Source organism: Marmota marmota, unplaced genomic scaffold, assembly GCF_001458135.2.
Source record: "Marmota marmota marmota unplaced genomic scaffold, marMar, whole genome shotgun sequence".
Lineage (NCBI taxonomy): Eukaryota > Metazoa > Chordata > Mammalia > Rodentia > Sciuridae > Marmota > Marmota marmota.
Window position 1 is genome coordinate 13,421,546 of NW_026000229.1, and position 21,525 is coordinate 13,443,070.

The 21,525-nt window shown below is 47.0% G+C and overlaps 1 protein-coding gene across 1 annotated transcript in view; it reads left to right on the plus strand.

Annotated features, from left to right (window-relative positions):
* The first annotated feature begins 7,241 nt into the window (after positions 1-7,241).
* Itga11 (integrin subunit alpha 11) overlaps positions 7,242-21,525 on the plus strand; it is a 116,147-nt gene continuing 101,863 nt past the window's right edge. The window contains exon 1 of the mRNA XM_015480488.2: positions 7,242-7,426. Coding sequence (XP_015335974.1) covers positions 7,375-7,426 — 52 coding nt within the window. The 5' untranslated portion in view covers positions 7,242-7,374. The remainder of the gene's footprint in view (positions 7,427-21,525) is intronic.

Below are 21,525 nucleotides of genomic sequence, written 5' to 3' on the forward strand. Positions count from 1 at the left end.
AAAAAAAAGAGTAAAAGTGTCTTTTTACCAGAACTCAAACTAGACCAAGACCAAACCAAAAAGTAAATTGTATGGTATTTACTAATTACTGGCCAGTCGTTTTTTCTAGGACTCTTGCTTTTTCTTAGATTCTGTATTTTTTTTTTTTTTTTTTGAGCTCATGATTTTGATCCTACAGACCTAAGTTAATGTTTTTCTGATCAGTTCTATTTTTGATCAACTGTGGAGTTTTTTGAACATTGCAATGGAGATTTCACCTGAGAAAAGCTATAAGGCCTTTACTATTGTGTTATGTGTTACACTGTGATATGTGTTGTATGTTTGTATGTGTGTATGTCCATATATCATGCAGTGATATGACAATTGGCAGATATATGAGGAGTGCTCATGAAAAATTAAAGAAAAATGAATCCAAATATCTTTGATTCACGTGATTCAAATGGTTCAATTTAAATTGGATAAACAGATAAAAGTAAAGATGTCTTTAAAATTAAGCTTGTAAGTTTTTCCTAGGTGAAACTAATAAATGTTGATGTCTATGAAATAATCTGCCTAAATTCAAAAATTTACAAGGATTGTTTTAAAATATAAACAGAAAAAGAGGTTAACAGATGGAAAAGAGAAATTAAAAGGTTCTAGATATGGATTTAATAGAAGGAAAATGTGTTTCTGGATAAGAGAGTCTATGTGATTAAGTAAATAAAAAGGTTTTAGTAAGCGATANCACCAGAGGGAAATATCAATTTTAACACAACTTAGCTATGATATCTGCCATGAAGAGAGAAAATCTTGGGGACCCACTGAGGAAAAAGAATCAGGAGGACCACAAAATCTCCATCTGCTGGCCTCTCTGCATCTGCCCCAATAGGCAAACCAAATATATTACCTCTCGAGGAGATGCCAGGAGGAAAATTTAAGACCTAAGGCAGATAAAAACTAACTACTGGAAAGTTAGGAGACATGCCAGATTGCCTGGGATTGGACCTAACCAAAGGAGCTAATCCTGTAAATAAAAGGAGAGACTGAGGGACTCCCAGCAACTGCCAAAGCTTCTTGTACATTGGGGAACCTCCCTCATTTCTTCCCTATACTGTAAGGATTGCTCCATCTCTGTCTACTTAAAAAGAAGGGGATACTGAATGCAGTAAAGTCGCCACACCGAGACCCTTGATTTTACACCTATAGTTGCCCCTATGTGAAAACATCTGGTCCGCTCGTGGGGAAATTTATGGTGCCACTGATGTAGAAGTCATAATTAAATGGGAGTTAGAAACCTGGGGAGATTTTTCCTTTATCTGGTCTGTCTGTTTTAAAGATATAAATTGTTTCTTGGGGATAATCTAGGCTAAATGTGTGTCTAAAAGACAATTTTTTATTGTAACAATCTGGTATCTAAATGAGTTTTTGAAGCATTGCATAATCTTGCAGTTAAAAGTTGGGTTTAGGTAATTGTTTAGCTTATGATTTCAGATAGTTCATGCTAGAGAACTTAAATACTTAGGATGGAAAATTTAAAAACTCTACTTCCAAATTGACAAGTAACTCCCAATCATTTAGTTTTATTTTTTTTTTTCATCAATTTTTAAACTGGGTAGCCTGGGAAGATTTCACTAGGTGTACCAGTGCATTAATTTGGGCAAGGATAATAAATTATGATTTGGTATCTGTTCCCCTCTGTGTGTAGGATTTAGGAAAGAAAAGTGTTGGATTGGGACCTTGATCTGGCTTATTGAAATGACATTGAATAGCAACAGTCTTGGAAATTTTTTAAAGCTTAATTTTGGATGTACATGGTAGTATGTGGTTCTCTTTTGAATTTTTTTTTCAGGTGATTTAATGTAACTTAATACTACTTTAGGAACTTCAGAACAAAGAAAATGGCTTAATGATCCTGAAGAAATTTCTTCTGATGGTAGCTTTTATATTATCAAGTGAGATCCTATTTTCAGTTTTATGTGAGCAAGTTTTTCTAGTGTAGGAAGATATAGAGGTATAACATTTTGTGAATTGTATCTTAAACTTGTATCATAATTTTCAACATCCAAACCTGAAAATTGTGACTTATGGTTAAAATGCCTTAGGCATGAGGTTTCTGCTCAGAATTCTAGTTTTCCCAGTTCCTTCCAGACCTCAGCCAGGACTTAAGTTGAAATGCAAATAGAATAAGCCTAAGAGCTCAGTAGGAGACTGATCTGAGGCCCAAAGGAAAAAAAAAAAAAAAAAAAAAANTTGTATGATAATTTTAGGCTTAAAAGAAAAACATGTTGGAGGTGTACTTATATCATTTGTGTTCTATAATTGGACTTGTTATCAATAAGATATGTAAAGTTCTATGTTACTTTTTACACTAAGATACAATTTAAATGTATTTTTAAGTTAATGAGAGCCTAATCTATGTAAAGGTTTTATTGCAAAACACAAAAGTACTTTGCTACTTTTCTACAAAAGGTTAAAATCTTTCAGTCTTTCTTTAATTCATGTTTTAGATGTGATATTATATTGTGTTAGTAAATATTTTTTGTAAACTTGAGCAACAATTTATGTAGGTTTTATAAAATAATGTCAAAAAAGCAAAGATCAGCTTCAGAACTATAGTACTTAAGATTTATGAAGAGCCCCGCCTTTCCTGAGAAAAGGTTCTGTGTCCCGTCTCACTACATGTGAAAATGACTACGAAAGAAGTAGGCCAGATTTCAGTACATTTAAAGTTGTGTCCAAAAGTTGGTTTTTGTCAAGATTACTTGGATCTCAAACAGGGGATATAATGTATAACTCTGCCAAAATTCAAGGTAGCTATTACATGAACTAAATATGTTTTTACTCTTGATAATCTTATTTTGTAGTTTTCTTATAAATGGTCTAAAGATTGCCTGTTAATGTTTTGCAGAGATTTAAGAACACTGATTTAAGAACACACAACCTGGGTTGATTTAAGATAATCATTATCTTATCACCTACAGGATAGAGAGATAGACATTAAAGCCCAGTACTCTTAATATAAGGCTGTTGAAATTTATTTGCTGGATGTTTAAGATTAGGTTTTAAAATTAAAGTTAAATTAAAAGGGCCAAGAAAACCAATATTTGGCTCTTGCCCTCTGAGTCAGTCTAAATCCAGGGAGCAGAGGACTTCTCCAAAGAGCTTTGCAACTCTGGGCCACATAACCTCCAATCAGGGAGATTAATGAGACCGCTGGAGGACAGAAAGCCAATCAGTGCATTTGCTATGAGAAAGGAGACATCCCTGATGCTGGAGGACAGAAAGCCAATCAGTGCATTTGCTATGAGAAAGGAGACATCCCTGATGCTTGCATGAGGGAAGCCTCATGGTCAAGCAAGACCTGGACCCATCCTAGCGCAAATGGCACTAGCAGAACTGAGAAGCCGCTCTCAAATTTCCCCAGGACTGACTCCCATAAAAACTCAGCTGACTGTTAACAATAGATAGAAACAAAAGTCAGTTTGACTGCTTCATCTTAAACACTTAGCAAAGACAGTTAAAACCAAAACACAGCCATTCCTGGACATTTTAAATAACCTTAAAATATTATTATTATTATTATTATTATTATTATTATTATTATTTTAAGGTATACACTTTATGTTAGCCTCCCAAAATAAGTAAGACTGGAGCCTACAAAGAAGGATTCTCAGACAGAAATGCCTGATAACTATCAAAAGGAACTGCCAGAGTAGTTTTTAGTTTAAGGCCTACAGCTATTTCAAACCTACACAGGTAGGCTTGGTGTTTGCTAGTATGATTATCCAGCCCTGAGTAACAAGATTAAAGGTTTTTCTATTAGACACAGAGGTCATACTAGAAAAAAGATTTTACAAGATCAGATGACATTAAATTATTAAAATGTATCTTAAGAAAAAGGACATCTATAACCCTAAAAGTTAAGTGTTGTGTTTACATCCCTGACAATTCTGGCAATGTGACAAATATCCTTAAAGATTTACATGCTCAGATAAAAGCCATGTCCTCACCAACTTTGTCATGGGAACAATATCTTAGCTCCTGGTTCTCTGTTACTTCCTGGTGGAAAATATTGTTAATCTCTGTCATTGTCATCATACTCATTGGCATATTCCTGTGCTGTGGCATTTATTGCTGCATCAATCTGGTTCCAGTACTAATAAATTCTTGTTTCTCTTATAGACCACCCATCACTCAAATGGCCCTCCAGCCTATTACTTCTCAATCGGACTTCTATCATGGACCACTCGATAGACCGGATTTTTAAAGGGGACTCCAAACTGCTTGCCCAACATCATCCCCTTTCAGCCTGAAGAAGCCAGAATGATCTTCGCCCCCTTTCATTACAGCAGTAAGGAGTTCCCAAAATTAGAGGGGGGAATGAAGCCAGATTTAAAATTAGGCAGTCAGTGTAGTTAGGTAAATCGGGTCTAATATCTAGTGAAATCTAAAATGGAGGCCATGTTGAGAATGAATTTCCGGAAAAGTTGAGCAACTCTTGAAATATTAATGAAGTCCCCAGAAAAGCCCTAGGCCCAAAGTCCATCCCAAAGAAAAGTTAATGAACAGCCCCAGCAGATTTAAAGTTAGCCCATCCCAAAGAAGTGTTAATGAAGTCCTTCCTGCCCAGATTACTTCTTTGGCCCACCTGTGTCCCAACTCTTCGGGCCTTCCCACCTACATTCCATCACCAAAAACTATAAAATGGAGAGACAACCGCACTTTCACGGATTCCACCTCTTGGGTCCCCTTCTTCCTCCGGGAGAAGTCTTTTCTGCTGTCCTTTAATAAACTTCTAATTTGTACTCTGGAAAAAAAAAATTGTCAACTCAAATCCCAGCTTCAAATCCCACATGGTGCTTATATTTATTTAGCTTCAATTTTCTGTCAACTCAAATCCCAGCTTCTAGAATGCCCTTCGTACATTTCTCTGAGCTTCCCCAGCCTTAGAGTCAGAATCATAGGCATTTTTCACCCACATCATGCTGTCTTGTGTGATTTAAATAATGTCTAACAATGATTAAATAAGAAATGACTTCAAGTAAATTAAGAATAAATTATAATTAAATAAATAAATACAAGCTCACTCTCACCTTCTGGGCTCCCTCAGTAGCTCCTCTTGCACAAGCTTCTCCTGCTAGATCTTGCAGAGCAGTGGGGGGACAGCTGGTACTCAAATATTTGCTGAAAGAACAAATGAGGGCACACCTCTCTCCCAACAGTCCTGTGTTATGCAGAAGCACACACACTGTATTCAAGACTCCCACACCATGATGAAAGTTAATGAAGGGTAGAATTGTTACCAGCAAGACTCGTGGTGCCATCCAGAGCACCCCTTCAACAGGCAGTGTGCAGATTACCCCCCATCTGAAGGGCCTGGGGTATCCTCCCCAACTCCCTGATCCTCAGATAATTTGCAGCTTTCACAAGTGCTCTGGGTAATTCCAAGGCACCATAGTTGGAGCACCACTAGGCAGAGCATGAACTTGGGCAAGGCTGGGAAGGGGTCACAGCCTATTGGATGGCAGGTACAGGTAAAAGTGCTCTAGGCTCCAAGCATCCTGACTCAATCCTTAAGCCATGGTCACTGTCACATAACTAGGAAGTCTTGAGAGAAGTGGGCTCACAGGGTAGCTTGAGTAAGGGGTTCTGCAAGGTCCTCTTGCACTTGGTTTCTTCTCCATTGTGTCATCAAATGTCTGCCTCATCCCAAGGCCACAACCCCCTTCCCTACCCTGACCTCTGTTAATTTCTCAGCACTTCCTCTGTCCTTTACCCAGCCTGGAAGAGGAGGCCAGGGTAGGACAGCAGAGAAGAGAGTCAGTTCTTGTGTTCCAGGAACTCTCTTACAAGAGCAAGAAAGCTTGTTTTCCTCTGTCATATTCCCCTTTCTAAACTATGTCCTGTGGATGGTGACACACTGATTCACTTCTGCATAAACCCCATGCCTGCTTTCTTTCTTTCTCTCTCCCTACTCCCACCACCAAGTACTTGCCCGTGCCTACACACACACACACACACATCAGGGATGGAATCAGCTTCTCCCAGTCTGTGGCTAAGTAGCAAAGGTGAATATATTAAAGTAAATGCCACCATACTACCAAGAAAAGAGCGACGTTGAAGAGGCCAACACAAGCCCACCACTCCATTCATGTGAACACAGGCCTGCTCAAAACCCAGCTCATCCTCAGGAACCCTTCCATCTCTTCCAGGAAGCCCTTCCAATCTCTCCTAGCCTGAAAACCCCACCTCCTGTACTCATCCATCCAGCCACCCTCCTCCTGTGTTTCTGGTGTCTAGGGACTGAGTGCTCATAGAGATTTCAGGGAGAGAGAAGTTAATCAAATTATTCTGCTAATCAGAGTCTAGTTTCCCTTTTAAGTACAATAAAGATGAGAGAGAGAGAGAGAGAGAGAGAAGATGAGCATGTGTCTGAGGACCTGAATAGTGGGGACAGGGGACAAGGAAGGGCACAGGAAGACCCTCCTAAGAAAGTGACAGGTCCTCTGCTCCATCTTCCCCACACATTGCCCTCTGCCTCTGCTATCCTGCCCTCTGCCTCTGCTCCTCCCCTGCTGGGAAGGCCAGCCACTGCACTCACAGTTGTGGCCCACGGCTTGATTAAAAGCTTTTTCAACAAATAAGCATTGAAGCTGATTGTCTGTTATTACAAGGGCTGGGGAGGAAGGTGGGTTCCAAGGAAAAGCATCTTGATTTGTTAACGTGGTTCAGGTCCTCCTAGGTGCCTCGACATGGCTCAGGTGTGGAGGGTGAGGAGGAGGTCAGGAGAGTGGAGGAGGGAGGATCTGCATTTATTCCAGGGTCACAAGATCTCTGGCCTTTACATTTCATAACCCAGGATGCAGAGAGACAAAGGATGTCTTGGAATGGACGATTAAGGGACGTCCACTATGCTTGTCTAAGGGAGACCTGAGTCACAAAGGGTATCGCTGGATCACCTCCAGTATCCCTCTGGGCTTTGTGGAGCTCTTTTCTCTGGGAGATGGGACTATTGGACCACTTTCCTGAGCAGACCCTGATTTGGTGGTGGTCACAGAGAGGCAGGTGGCACACCGCCTAAGTAGCTGGCTCCTAGGAGTGGTTGTCGGGGGGAGGGGGAGAAGACCAGATGTGGAGAGGACGTCGTGGCCGCTGCACGCCTCCTGCCCAGGTGGCAGAGGGGCCGAGACTGGCCTGAAGCCAGAGCCCATGTGGTGGCCTTGCGCCCCTCCCCGCCGCTGGAGCCCTCCCACTTCCTCCGAAAGGGCCGCGGTTGTCAGGGAACCGGCGCTGAGCGCAGTGCTGGCTCCAGGCGCCGAGAAGAGGAGGCTGCTACTCTGGCTCGCCGCCCCAGCTGCCGCTCTGCGCCCGCAACCCGCCGCAGCACTGCGGGCCATGGACCTGCCCAGGGGCCTCGTGGTGGCCTGGGCGCTCAGCCTGTGGCCAGGTACGTGTCCCCCCTTCCCTTCCTTAGTCTCTGGAAGTCCCTCCCTAGCCCGCTGGGACCACGGATCCAGATGTTAGGAGAGGGAGCACCCTACGCCTCCTAGGGTCGGAACTTGGCTGCTCTTGGGGACGTGGGTCCCCTGGGACTGACTGCAATTTAAAGGTTCCAAGATCAGCAAAAGATCGAGGTGCGCGGAAGCATCTTAAGAGTCCGCAGTTTGGTGTGTTGGGAAAAGTTGAGGAGGTTTAAGTTGAAAAAGCGCTGAGGGCTGGTGGCACCGCTGGGTGCCTTGGGTCCCCGAGGGCCATGCTGCGGTTCCCACACAGAGGCTGGGGTAGTCAGGCATCCCAGGAGTGTGAAAGGCGAGTGGCCCAGACTGGGAAAGGGGATGGACACATCGAGCGAGCGTGCCTCGGTGCCTGTGCGTGGATCTGGGGGCGCACCCCTGAGTTTGGAGAGTCAGGCGTCGCAGCCCCAGAGGCTGGAGAGGGAGACGCGGGAGCGAAAAGCTGCCCAGAGTTCATCTCACTGGGTACTAAAGGAAGCCCTAGGGCGTTTGGCCCCAGGCTGTGGCAAATCCTCATCTGCCGGGTCACAGGCGGCTGCACACAGTCCCGCAATCCAGGACCTCTGGAAAAGTTACCTGATACCCGGGGTCGGAATAGGACAGCGCCCCCACAACCCGCGCTTGGAATTATGCAATTATTCAATAATCCGGGGGAAGCCGCGGTCGCCAAGACGCACGTAGCTGCCTAATGTACTCCAGGTGTGGGGGCGCAGCTGGCAACCCGAGTCCCGCAGAAGTCAGACCTGGGCTGTCTGCACCTGGAACCTAGTCCCAGTCTTGGCACATCTGTAGCCACACGGGGCGGCCGCCAGCAGCGCTGTTTTATGGCGGGAGGAAGTTTTTGGGGTTCCTCTTCTGCGTGCGGAATGTCCAGCAAGGTCCAGTCCGGAGCACGGGCTGGGTGTGGGCGCCAGGATTCTCCTCCCCTTCTGCGTGGCTCCGGGCCTGAGCTGGAGCCAGTAGTTGGGATCTGATGGTGTGGCAGCGGGAGAGGGGCCTTCCGGGAGCGCAGGTGGAGACCCTCCAATCCTCTCTCCAGTCTGCAGACACCACAGGAAATATGTGAGCCCTCCTGTCGTTGTATACCAAACTTCTGGGAGGTCCTATAGTTGAAAGGGCCTCCAGCTGGGGGGTTCAGTTTAGATCCTGGAGTGACAGTTTAAAACAAACATTGGTGTGTGAAGTTTGGATTTGGGAGAAAAGGAAGAGTTGCCACCAGGCCCCATAAACCTCTAGAAATTAGCTACAGGGGGCAGAGTCCACTCCAGCTTCATTTAGATGGGAGAGGGGTGACATCAGGAACTGTCCTTAAATCACTTGAAATCCAGTCACAGTAAAAAGAATCTTCTCTTGTGTGCCAGATATGTTGCCCCATAATCTAAGGTGGAATGACTGCCTTCCAAGCTGAGGGACAGTCGCGACCTCAGCAAGCTAAGAGCAAAAAGGCTTTGGAATCAGACCTGGCTTTCAGTTCCGGCTCCAGAGCCCATGTCTGTCCAGCCCTGCACTGGTTCTGTGACCTCTCCAACAGGCACAGTAGGGCTCAGTCAGTGGTTGTTAATGGTGTTGTCATTCAAGAAAGAGAGGTGGTAAAGGACAGTGACATTAAAGGACCTCTAAAGACGCAGGATTTGTGACTCAGAGCTCCCGTATATAGAGAAAACCACTTCTGCGTTATGTCTGGCCAGTTTGGGTTCTTGAAATATGGGATTTATTAAACATATCAATCAATGTTGAAAAAAGGACATCTGCTTGCAGGGAGCTGGGGGAAGGGCCTAAGCATGTGTGCAGTCTGGGCCTTGCCCATAGCTGAGGACAAAGCCAGACCAGGGAGAGCTAAACAGAGTGCCAGGGAGTCAATGGAGCAGAGAAACTAGGGGCTGTTCAGATGAGAGAAGTTCAATGTCAGTTGAATAAGCAAGGGTGACTTCCTGAAGGAGGAGATAAATTTGAACAGGACTCTGGAAGAGTATGTAGAGTCAGTGTGACTTAAGTGAGACTCTTCAGATTCCTAAGATGCTAAAGAAAAAAAAAAAAAGGTGTATACTTTAAATCCACAAAGGTGATGTTGGTCAGCCTGGACTTTACAGACTGGAAGGATCTCAGGGGTCATTGGGTCCATTCCCCAAGACCTAGGGCAGAATTGATGTTGATCTGTCACCTGTGTGTCACATGGATGCAATGTAAAGAATTACCAAGAAGCTTGCCTGCTGGTGGTGGCACAGTTTGGTTCGACCAGAGATTTACTAGAGGCCAGGATGGGAGTGAGTGGTCACTAAGATACTTTGAGTTCAGAGCTTCTACGTTTTCAGAGCCCTGGCTGCAGAATGGCTAAGCTGATGAGGTAGACAAAGCTATCAGGAAAGCCTTAAAAAAAAAGAAATAACAAATCTGAAGACATTTATGGCTGACGTTCAGACAGAGTAGGTCCATTGACCAGAACTTCCAATCACAATCCATCCATAGTAAGAGTGATGATTCTTTTAAAAATGCACCTGAGCCCCTGTTATCTGCCAAGCCCCATAAAGACACAAAGCACAACCAGACACAGAGTGGGGCAAAGGCTAAAGAGTCTCACTGCTGCAAAAGGTCTAGCTCTGCCAGTTAATGCTCTGTGCCCTCAGCAAGGCACTACATGGTTCTTCTGTGCCTTAATTTCCTGCAAAGTGGGGATAATAATAGAATTTATAAAGTTGTCATGAAGATCAAATAAGCACATTTACATACTTTTTGCTGGGAAAGTGCCAGACATATATTAAGCACTCGCTGAGGCTGTCTTTCTTCTCCATCATCGTCTTCCTGTCTGTAAGGATCTAAAGATGCACAGATATACCTAAAGATATATCTAAAGATGCTCAGATATATACCTTTCAAACTCAAGTCCATAAGAGAAATCTAAGGGAAATCTGTTGGAGACTCAGAGGAGACATACAGGCCAGTGCCCTAAATAAACCAAGCCTCTCTAGCTTGGGAGATGCAGTTTGTCATTGTCACTTTGCCTCCCCTTTGTCCACTTTGCTGGGAGCTTATGGGCCAAGACCCTCAGCCACTGTGAGCTGAGAAGCCTCTGAACCCCTTCACACCACATGCAGGCTCTGGGGTCCTAAGGAGATGAGGTGGAGCCTCACCCTCTTTCTCTTTTTTTTTGCCAGGAGTCTAAATAAACCAAGACTTCCCCAGCCCCTCCCTCCAAAGACCTGGCCTATGGTTGTAATCACAGTGAGAACTCACTCCACCATGGACCCCCAAAGATGGGATGCAAATCTTGTCCTTCCCATGATTCCCAGGCCACCCACACAGGTCTGTGGGCCCTGGAGGGACTCAGTGTCTCACCTCACCCTTGCTTTCTCTGCATCTCCCTCTCTCCCCTCCGGGAGTGGAAGCTTCCTCACTTTTCTCTCCACATCAGGCAACTTCCTTTCATCCCAGCCCCACACCCTGCCTCAACCCCTAAGCTTAGGAGAAAACTGTGTTCTGAGCCGATTGGCTCTTACTATGTAGAAGGGAGTTCATCTGAAGAATTTAAGAAATTCATTTTCCTCTCCACAAGGCCTGATTTGGGATACTATCATCTCACCACAGACTTCAGTCTTCCTTTTGGAATTAAATCTGGTCATTGTTGTCGTGCGCCTGCCTGGCATTGTCATGATCCTCCCCAGACAGTGGCCTTTGGCCGACTCCAGGAGGGTCTGCTACAAAACAAGCTTTAAAAATGCTCCAGGGCACTTCAAAAAAATGACATCTCTGCCACTCACTGCATGCCCCGTGCCCCTCCTACCCCCAAATCTAGGGCTCTCACCAAGGATCCATAGTCATTGGAAACTATTTTCCCCAAAGCAATTGTGAGCTCAAGACACCCACACTCCTTAGCATGGAGAGCTTCCCATAGTGAGCCATGGTGCGGGTAGGACTGTCCCCCAGCTTGACTGTGTCTATCCTGTCAACCTTAATGCCACTGAAATCCTAGGAGTTTGTCCCCAGTGAGGGGAGGAGGGGATGGGGGGAGACTAGGTTAGGTCATCTTGTAAACTCAAAAGAAATGAGCTTCAAAAAACTTCAGTGGAGAGTTTTCACACTGAGTACTTAAGACCAAGATGAGTAGAATCTCACTCGGAAGGAAAAATCAGAGTGGCCCATTCCCCTCCCCGTGCTCTCAATTCTTCCTTCACCTGAACACTGACCTGGCATCCCGCAGCCAGCAGTGGTAATAATCAGCACAAGCAGGGGTCAGGAGCTAGGTCACCTGCATTCGACTCCCTTCTAGTTGGGCGACCCTAGATAAGCCCCTTCGAGGCTTAGTATTCTCAACTGTAAAATGGATAGAATAACTTCATAAGCTGATGCTCGGGTTAACCATCCATATGTGATTCATTCATGTCACGTGATCAGAGCAGCATCTGGCTCCCAGCAAGCTCTCAGATCACAGAGCAGTTTTTATCCTTTCTGTCACTTAGTATTTGCTGTGCACACACTTCCGTGCATCTCCGCTAGACCTTGCAACCACATCATGAAATCACTACTGTGATCCCCAGGCTACACGAGTGAAGAGAAATGAACAGTGCAAGATCATGTCGATAAAGTAAGAGGCAGCATCAGGATTTGCCTGACCCAAAGCCACGGCTCTAAATCCATGCGTGATTTTCTTTGGAAAATGGGACTGGAAAGCATAGAAAGACAATATGGGGCCCTGGCAAAGGAGCTGACTTCAGGGAAAATGAAATTAGGGTGCAAACAATCACTCTCCCTGACCAGGAGTGGGGCACCTGCCCCTTCAGACTCAGCTAGACTCCAACTCCTCCATGCAAGATGCTGGCTTGGTGAAATGGGGTCCTCACGGGTGCCTCGCAGCCTGAGATCCTCTTTTCCTCACTATCCCAGATCAGACTCCACAAGCGCTCAACCACCTGTCCCCAAAGGGCTTGATATCCTGGGACACTGACTGCCCAAGGGTTCCCACTCAGCCCATTCTCCTCCCCAGCCTGCCCATTTCCATTCCCCTAATCAAAACCTGCTCTGAGCTTCAGGCCTAATAAGTTCATTCATGCTGATCAGCGCTAAAAAGTGAGGACAACTCAATGTGTCCCACCCAAAGGGATTTGCACTGTAATTGGGCTGTGCCTTAAACCAAAGGAATAAAGAGCAAACCAGGGCATTTTAGGCTCCAGGACTGGCCAGCAGAGGAAACAGGGGAGGCTGGGGGCCTGCTTGGCTTGGTCCAGCCAATCAGAGCCCTGCCCTATCCCTGTCCCTGACAGCCAGCCTCTTCCTATAAGGTAGAAGAACCCAGCCTGTGGCTTGGATGGTGAAGCTCTAAAGCGGGCAGAGGTTTTTCTACGTGGCATGTGGGTGAGTTGGGGAAGTTACTATAGCAACATGCTCCAGGATTCCAAACAGGATGACACAGAGAAGGGGTTCATGCCTCTGAAGCTGGGGCTGACAGCTTTCTTCCCCAAGCAGCTTCACCAGCTGAGCCAGACTACCAAGAATCCTGACCCTGCAGATTTCCAGGGCCCATTTCTTCTCTATAGATCAGAGAGCTGGACTCAGGAAAACCCATGAAATGGGCTAGTAGGTGCAGCTCCCACCCACAGTCTGCAAAGAGTGTGCCTTCCTCTGTCAGGAAAGGATGTTCCCTTTAGGTGGATGGGGAGGCTGAGGCTCTTAAAGGTTAAATGATTTCTATGATTTTCCCCAAGATCACATGGGGACTCAGGGCCAGGTCTTCTGACCAAGGGTGAGGTTTAGATCCTAATTTGCTACACCCAGAGGGGAACTTAAGGAGTAAATAATACTTCAGTCAGGGAAATGATATTCTAATGGTAGATTTTTCTATACTGGTGGTAGTCAAGTCATGCAAGGTCATTGGAATCATTCTGGAATATCCCTAACCTCCCATTCCCAGGCTCTCACCTCCTCTTCCTTCAAGGAAGAAGGCCACAAAGCAGTTTTAATTTCCTCTCCTTGTGCTGGGGATGCTCTTTTCCTGGAACTCATGCCCTTCAGAGTTAATGATTGGTGGTGATCATCAGTCCCTTAGCAGACGGAGTTCCTCTCCAAGTTTATTCATACGACTTGTAGGATGAGCTACATAATCTGCAGGACCCACTGCAAAATAGCCCTGCTCACATGGTCCTGCCTACAGGTCTGTCATTTGGCAAGAAAGACACACAATCCTACTTTACGGATAAGGACCTGAGTGACTTGTCCAGTTCATCAACATGTACTGAGCCCCCATGAAGCCCAAGTGACTAGGGTGTGGAGACTCCAAATTATAGACAAGGCACTGACTCTGCCTTGGGGAATGTGGGAGTGGGGAGCAGTCTGCAGACCCCTTAGGTACAGGCTCATGCAAAGTGCTGGTATGCGTGGAAGGCGGGGTATCCATGGAGCAACTCTAAAGGCCCACAGATCATTTTTAAGTCCTGAAGTCCCACAAACATTTCTGTCTCCGGTGACTTTGAGAATCTTTTGGGGAGGACCTCTGAGAATTTGACGCTGGGCTCTGGAGCAGCTACCTTGGTGTGCTGCAAAGCTAGGTCTTGCAGAACTGGCCTTCCCACAGCCCCAGGGATGTGCAGTGGCATGGGTTCAGTCTTGATCTTTAACAAACACAGCCCACCAAATCCTGACCGGTGGGCCCTCGTCTCCATCAGGACTCACCCGTCAGCAGGACCACATACCCGGAGGCCTGCTCAGCCCTACAGCACTCCATCCAACTGAGCTTCTCTGACTTGTCCAAATACAAGAGCTGCTTCCAGCCTGCACTCACACTGTCCCCTGTATCCCCTTGATCCTGTCCCTCTTTTCTCCTGGCTACCACCCACTGATCCTTCAGGTCTCCATTTGGCCTCCTAAAAGCCTGCCTGGTCCTTTAGTCAGAGCCTGGGCCCCCTCACGTGATCTCAAGGTATCCTGTTCCTGCCCACCCAGTGGTACTTCCCCTGCCTAGACACCTTCCCCGTTGTGCTGGGAGACCACGAGAACAGATGCCAGGCCTTGGATCCACCACTGCAGACGCAGGTCTTGCATAGTGCTAGATGCAATAGGTGCTTCGTAGCAAATGAGTGGAAGAGCCATCTGTCCAGGGAAGCAGAAAGATATTTAAGGGCAGGACAGATGTCTGAAATCTCTTTGTACTCATACTTGATAAATGATGATAGTACAAGGGAAGAAGTAATACCGGTTATAAGATAGCTACAGATGGAGGAATCTGAGGTTTGAGGGGTGGGAGACAGATTTTTTTATTTTTGAAAGAAGGATTTACTTGGCAGCAAAAGAGGTGAGTAGAGTATATTGATGCAAACCACCTGATGTTGGGTGAGCAGGATGTTGGAGTATGGACTGTGAGGAACTGCAAGAACCGAACAGTGGGCTAGAGCCACTGAGAAAGAAGCCAAATGCCAATGAGAGCATTTGGATTGGCAGATGGGAGCCATTGAAGAGTTTTGAGGGAAGGTAGGGACATTTGCATTAGGACATTCTAATCTACATTTGCAGAAGCTTCCTGAGGAGGTAGGGAGGAGGTTACATGTGACAGGATGACAGTGGCGAGCAGGTAGAATGACAGGAAGCATCCAGCACTCCACCACTGGACTAAATCCCCAGCCCAAATGACAGGCAAGCCGTGCCCCTGGCTGAGGAAAGTGTGAGGGGATGCGAGGTTCAAGGTGGGGAAATGGAGTCGGTTCTGTACATGTGCCCTGGTGGGGTTTGTGGGGCAGGCGGGGGCCATCGGTATGCTGCCTGGGAGCTTGGAAGCCAGTCTGACACTGAGCCTTTCGAATGACTGGTAGCTGTCACACAGACAGGCCTGAGTGAGAGCAAGCGTCCATAGCATGGATACTCTGTCCCTCCATCCCCTTTTCGGGCCCAGAAGCAGTGATTCATGCCCCAAACTTAAGGCAAGCTCAGATTCTGGTTTTGAAAGCCATTTAGAGCAGAAGAAACCATCGAGAGAGCCAGGCCAGACCACAAGCCAAACATCAGCTGTGGAATGTGCTTGCTGCTGACGGAGAGGCCAGCCAGGGGCAGCAGCCCTGGCAGTCTGTACGAGAGGCCCCGCCGGCAGGCCTGACTGTGGTCAATTGTCCCCAAGATGGTCTCTGCTCTTTCCTCTCTTCTCAGTGTGGATCTGCCTGCATCCCATCTGGCACATCGTAAACCCACCCCCAACACACACCCCTGCCCCCAGCCTGGCCCCCCACCACCCTTGGTTTGACACAGTGGAAACCTAGGTATATAATGACCTCCTAGGCAAGAAGTGAGGGTGGAGCAGAAGTTTCAAAAGCCTCATTTCCCACACAACGTAGTGATTCAGACATCAACCATACTCTGCAGAACGTAGCCATGTTATTTAGTGCCCAAGAAGGAGCTGGGAGTGCCTGGAGAAGATGGCAGGGGCTGAACATAGACCAATCTCTGGGAGCTATCTGACGAGAGCCATCTATGGTGCATTAGGATATGACATGAACCCTCATTTCACAGATGGAAACACTGGGTCTGAGCCCCAAAGGGTCATATTGACACAGGCTTTCAATATTGGCCTTGATGCTTATTAAGTGTGGGACTTTGGACAAGTGACTTCTCTCTTTGGATTGTGTCATGAAAATCCCAATGCTACCTTGTTATCCTGCCTTGTAGGTTTAGTATGAAAAACTGGAAATACTACCCAATAACAAAATGTCTGGCAGCAATGGAATGCTCAATGAATGTTAATAGCAACATTGGCTAACCCAGAAGTTCAGTCACTGAGCGAGATCTCCCAGGTGGTAGAGTCACAGCTTTGGATGCAAACCAGGCCGTCGGACTCCAGAGACTGTGATTCTGAGAGGTCAGATGACGGCTGCTAATCCAGACAGCCAGAACCCAGAACTCAGAGCTTATTATCTCAAAGGCCATCTTCTTCCATGATATTTTGTTGTTGCTTATTTGGGTTTTGTTGTTGTTGTTGTTTTGTTCTGTTTAATATTTTTTAGTTGTCAATGGACCTATATTATTTTTATTTCTTTACATGTGGTGCTGAGAATCCAACCCAGTGCCTCACACGTACTAGGCAAGTGCTCTGCAACTGAGCCACCATCCCAGCCCTTGTTTTGTTTTTTGTGGTGCTGGGAGTCAAACCCAGGGCCTCACGCTTTCTGAGCAAGCACTCTCCAGCCCAAAGCCGTCTTCTGCCTGCACACAACTCTGGCTCTACCTGTGGAGCCCGTGGTGCTTTCATTTAATGGTTTTCTTTAAGTGAACCTTAAATCAACTCAAAATCTTCACAGAACCTCATCCTAAGCAATAATTGCTGGAAAAACCTAGGATTTGATTTGCTTATAATTTTAAAACTCCTGTGTAATCAAGTTGTCATGTTCACACTTAATCAACCTAAACTCCTCTCTCCATGGGGACACGAGGTTCCTTGTGCTTCCCAGGAAGGACAAATTTCCTGCAGCTCTTAGCGCCCAGAAGGGAAGTGCTGTGTGGGTCAGATATGACTGGGGGACCCCTTAGGAGACAGACCTGGTTTGGTCAAGGTCTCCTCAAGGGCCAGCCGCTCCCTGGGAACCCACTGAGGAGCCCTCAGGGAAGCTGGCAGGTGTCCAGGCAGAGGAGGGTCCCTTTTCTCCTGCGCTGGGCCCAGGTGAGGGTAAGGCCCAGGAGCATTTCCCTGCCACCAAGCAGCCAGGTCCCTGGCTGTTTCTGGCAGCTGCCTGGGTAGACAGTGGCCCCACTAGACTGGTCTCCATTGCTGGGCATAGGCAGGGAAGGGGAGCCTTCCCAGGGTGCCCACTCGTGAAGACAAAGGGGGATTTTACATGGAACCTGAGGGGCATCCAAATCTGTTGCTCTTACAAAAGACAAAGAAACCCCCAACCCCCTCCCTAACAAATATTTTGAAGTGAGTGGAAGTGGGGAGGAACTTGCTGCTTTTCTTCTCTCTGGCAACTCTAGAAAGGAAAGCCCTCCTGGACCTCTGTCAGAAGAACCGTCATACGTCTGTAGACTTCTCTATCTCTCCTCATCAGCAGCACCCCTACTCTTCACAAGGCTGCCTGCCTGGATCCCTTGGATAGGGGGAACCGTTCCCTTCCTTCTCTCTTGTTTCCTCTTCCCCTGGGAATCATTGCACCTTCTTGCCCTACACACCCCTCATAAGCACTTAGTTCATGCCAGCTAGTGACTCCTCTTCAGGCCGGACTCGGCTCAGCCTGTGGGCATGAAAACCACTGCAAACTAATTCATACAGAGGAGTTCCCCATTTGACCTCTATCCCCGCCCCACAGCCTAGTGATTATCACTAGAGGCTGCGTGAAAGCAGCCGTAACTCAGCCCAGGTGACCAATCCAGGCCAACCCTGAACATTACCAATGTAGAGACCAAAGCCTGGGGCTGGCCTCCACCTCTCAAGCCTAAGGTAATGGCAGAGCCTGGGAGTCAAGATGAGGACCCCGGGTCAAGCTTGGAGTCTGAACTAGAGTGAGCTTCATTCAGTCACTTCTAAAAGAAATGTTTGGCCTTTGTGTTTCCAAAGGCCCTTTGGGGGCTATGAGTCCATGCTTCCATGAACATTCCCTGAGCCAGAACTTTGCCTTTCGTACGTGAACAAGAAGTTAACAATGGGGACTCTATTTTAAAACAGTTTGCTCTGGTGCACGGGTGGACACAGTGCATGCTTGACCCGTGCTCGTCCACCCATCTAAGAGGAGTCTTGGGCCTCGGGGGTCCCTGAGAGGTCCAGCACCGAGCGTCTGAACATCTCAGACAGTGACCATCCATGGCTTGCAACCCTCCAATGACAGGAAACTCACCACCTCACAAGGCAGTCCATTTTCTAGCCAAGGCAGATGAACTCATGGACCTTGACACATTTAAGGACCTAACAAGGCAATAGGCAATTGAGACGGCTTTGCAACCATGAAAGACTGACCTATACTGAACACTGGAAGGACCTGTATATCCATCAGGGAACAGAACCCTGCACTCCCTAATGCCCCATCCACACCAAGCCAGGCAATGGCACCTGGTGCATCTGTGTTGAGCCCTGAGCAACCAGAAAACTCTTCCAGTGGGTGGGGTATACCACTGTAGGGCGAGCCCCACAGACTTGGAAGGGAAGGGCCCCCACGATTCCTTTTTTTAGTTTACATCCAAAGAGCAGGGTCAGACTGGCCCGGCAGTTCTCTGGGTCCTCATTACCCTACTTCCTCTCCTCCAAGGGAAAGCCCTGCCACAAATTGCATATCTTGAGCTTTGTCTTGCTTTTACTTTGCCCAAACACTTGCTAGCCTAGGGCTAATCTTGGATGCCCAGGGCTCTTGATCCATACACCCACGACAAGTGGGACACACGCTTAGGAACTGGAAAACCAAAACCAAACTTTCAGAGCTCTTTGAGCTGGTTAGTATATTCAGCTCTCTTTGAAATTTCTGTAGCCAGGATCAGAGTAGGCAGGGCTGCCTCGTACCGCTCTATAGGTTGTGCACTGCATACCTTACATCACTACAACATAAACAGCACCCTCTGCAGTTGGTGTAATACAGAGACCCTAGCAGTGAGAGAGTAAAGTTTTAAAGATGATAAAAGTGTACATATATGGACTTCTTGGAAACCTACAACAGGACTTAGGGATAGGGCAACTAGTTTAGTGTGTGCCTTTTCAGATAAGGAAACTGAGGGCCAGGATGAGGAAGAAACTGGCTCAAAGTTGCAAAGCAAGTTAGAAGCCATGCTGGAATTAGAACTAGGGCTTCTGAAGCCAAATTCAGTCCCTCTCTAAGACTCTAAGTATCACACTCCCCTTCAACCCTTAGTTGTCAGGTTAAGAGTCTTAAAGGTCTGAACACTCGTATTCATTTTTTGCTGTCTCTTTTACAAATGTATATTGATCACTTACTGTTCCACGTGCTGAGGATAAAGTGGGAACACTTTAGAAAGAGTCCCTTCCAGGGGAGCACTGGTAAATGCTTAACAACAGATTCTGGCCCTTGGGATAGAGTGGAAAGAGTTCTTATTTATAGCATTTAACAGTTTCCCTGGTGTAAATCCTCTCCTCAGGGTCAATTTCAAGCTACCAGTGTGACCCCATCAGCTCCCGTGAGCAGGCCTCAGCACACGCTGGTCCTCTCCCTGTGACTTAAACCCCAGTGAGAGAGGAGACAGAGTTCAAGTGAGCAAAGAGGTCTCACAACCACCTGTCACTATTTTAAATTGTAAAAATAAAAAAGAAGATGGATGCCGTGAGGAGGAATAGTGGGTTCTCCCTCCTGGCTAGGACATCACCACTGGAGGGTGAGGGGAAACCAGCTGAGCCAAGATCTCGGGGAAGAGTGTCCTGGGCAAAGGGAGCAGCAGTGCGCAGGTCTGGAGGTGGGAAAAGAGCTTGGTGTGTCCGAGCTGCGGAGAGGAGGGTAGCAATGGTGACACTCGAGGGGTAGAGGAGAAGGCAGGTCCTGCAGCACCGGGCGAGCCTGGGGAAGGATCCGGGATCTACTCGAGATGCCATGAGGACTCCAAAGGTGATAAGCAAGAAAATGTCACCATCTGAGGGGCCTTTTAAAAAAATCATTCTGGCTGCTGCAAAGGGCAGAGCGAAATTAGAATTGAGCACCTGTACAGAAGACTTGCCAAAATCTAGGTCCAAAATGACGATGACTGGGTCTAAGGGATGACAAAGGAGATGGAGGAGAGTGGCCACGCTGGAGAGGACCTGAGGGGTGAAACCTGCAGGATTGCTGGTGGGAAGTTGAGTCACGGAAGTCTTTCTGAGCCTCTGACTTGCCAAGGGGAGGTGGGAACGCCACTTCCCAGCATGGGGAGGCTGGGAGAGAGACAAGTTTGGAAAAGAAAACCCTGGGTTCCTTCCTGGACAAGTGAAAATGCCCCGCAGGCAGCTAGACAATGGCTACTGGGGCTCCCAAAGCAGCCTGAGTTAGCCTGGGGCGGAAGGGGGTTCTCAAGAATCTGGGCCACTTTGACGTTGGAGGGGGTGGAGGGGAGGTGGGAGGCACCAGCCCAAGGTCTAGCACTGTTGGCCAGAGCCTGCTGCAGGGGCATATCTGTGGTCACAACTCTTAAGACCAGTTTTCCATCCAACCTGGGATATGTGTGTGTGTGTGTGTGTGTGTGTGTGTGTGGACATAGGTGTGTTTTAGTTGATCAAGACTTGATTGTACTTTAAATGAGTACAGTGCAGAGATTTCTAATGTTTATTTGGGTACTTTTATTTCCTTCATAGTAGTTCTTGAACCCTCCATCCCTACGGAGAGAAAAGGATAAATGATATAAGACAGAAAAGTATACTAGCTTTCATAAAACTGTGACTTTAGTCCTGAAGGAGGTGATTCATGTGTCCTCTGAAGGCATGAGATGGTTCTCCAGGACTGGGAGGAAAACTATGTTAATTATAGCCAATTTCAGTTTGCTGTTTTCAATTTTCAGGCCTGTTTTCCATGATCTTGACATCTGCTTAACCAGCACTTTGGCAAACTACCGATTTCTAAAAAAAATGAGAAGGGCCTCCATGGCTCTCACCAGCACTTGCTATTTCTCTCTGGATGCTTCCATGAGTGCCTCTATTTCAGCCTGCATACCACGGGCCCTCAAAGGGGTTTGGTCTCCTCCACGGCCCAGTGAAGGTGTCCCCACTGTCACATAGGTTGATTGTTTCTGACTTAGAGAATTCTTCCTTATCTAGAGCTTCAAGTGCTTTGGAGATTGGAGGAAGGCCATCGTGATAATAGTAGCAAACATAGTTTCTTTAGCACAGAGGATGACATGGAGGGAATGGTACAGGGAACGGTGAGTTTCTGTTGAGATGACTGTCTTAGAGGAGAGAGGTAGGCAGGCAAGGCAGGGTCCTCCGAGGTCACACCAAGGCCTGGCTGGAGAGGAAGGGGGCTGCACTGATGGAGGGCAGTGGGTGAAGGGCAGGCCGCCCTGTGTCTCTCCACTCAAGTCCTTCCTGGATGAAGATGAAGTGAACTTGGTGAGCTCGTGCCAGGCAGCACATCCTTTACCAATTTCAAAATGCCATTAAGGCCACCGG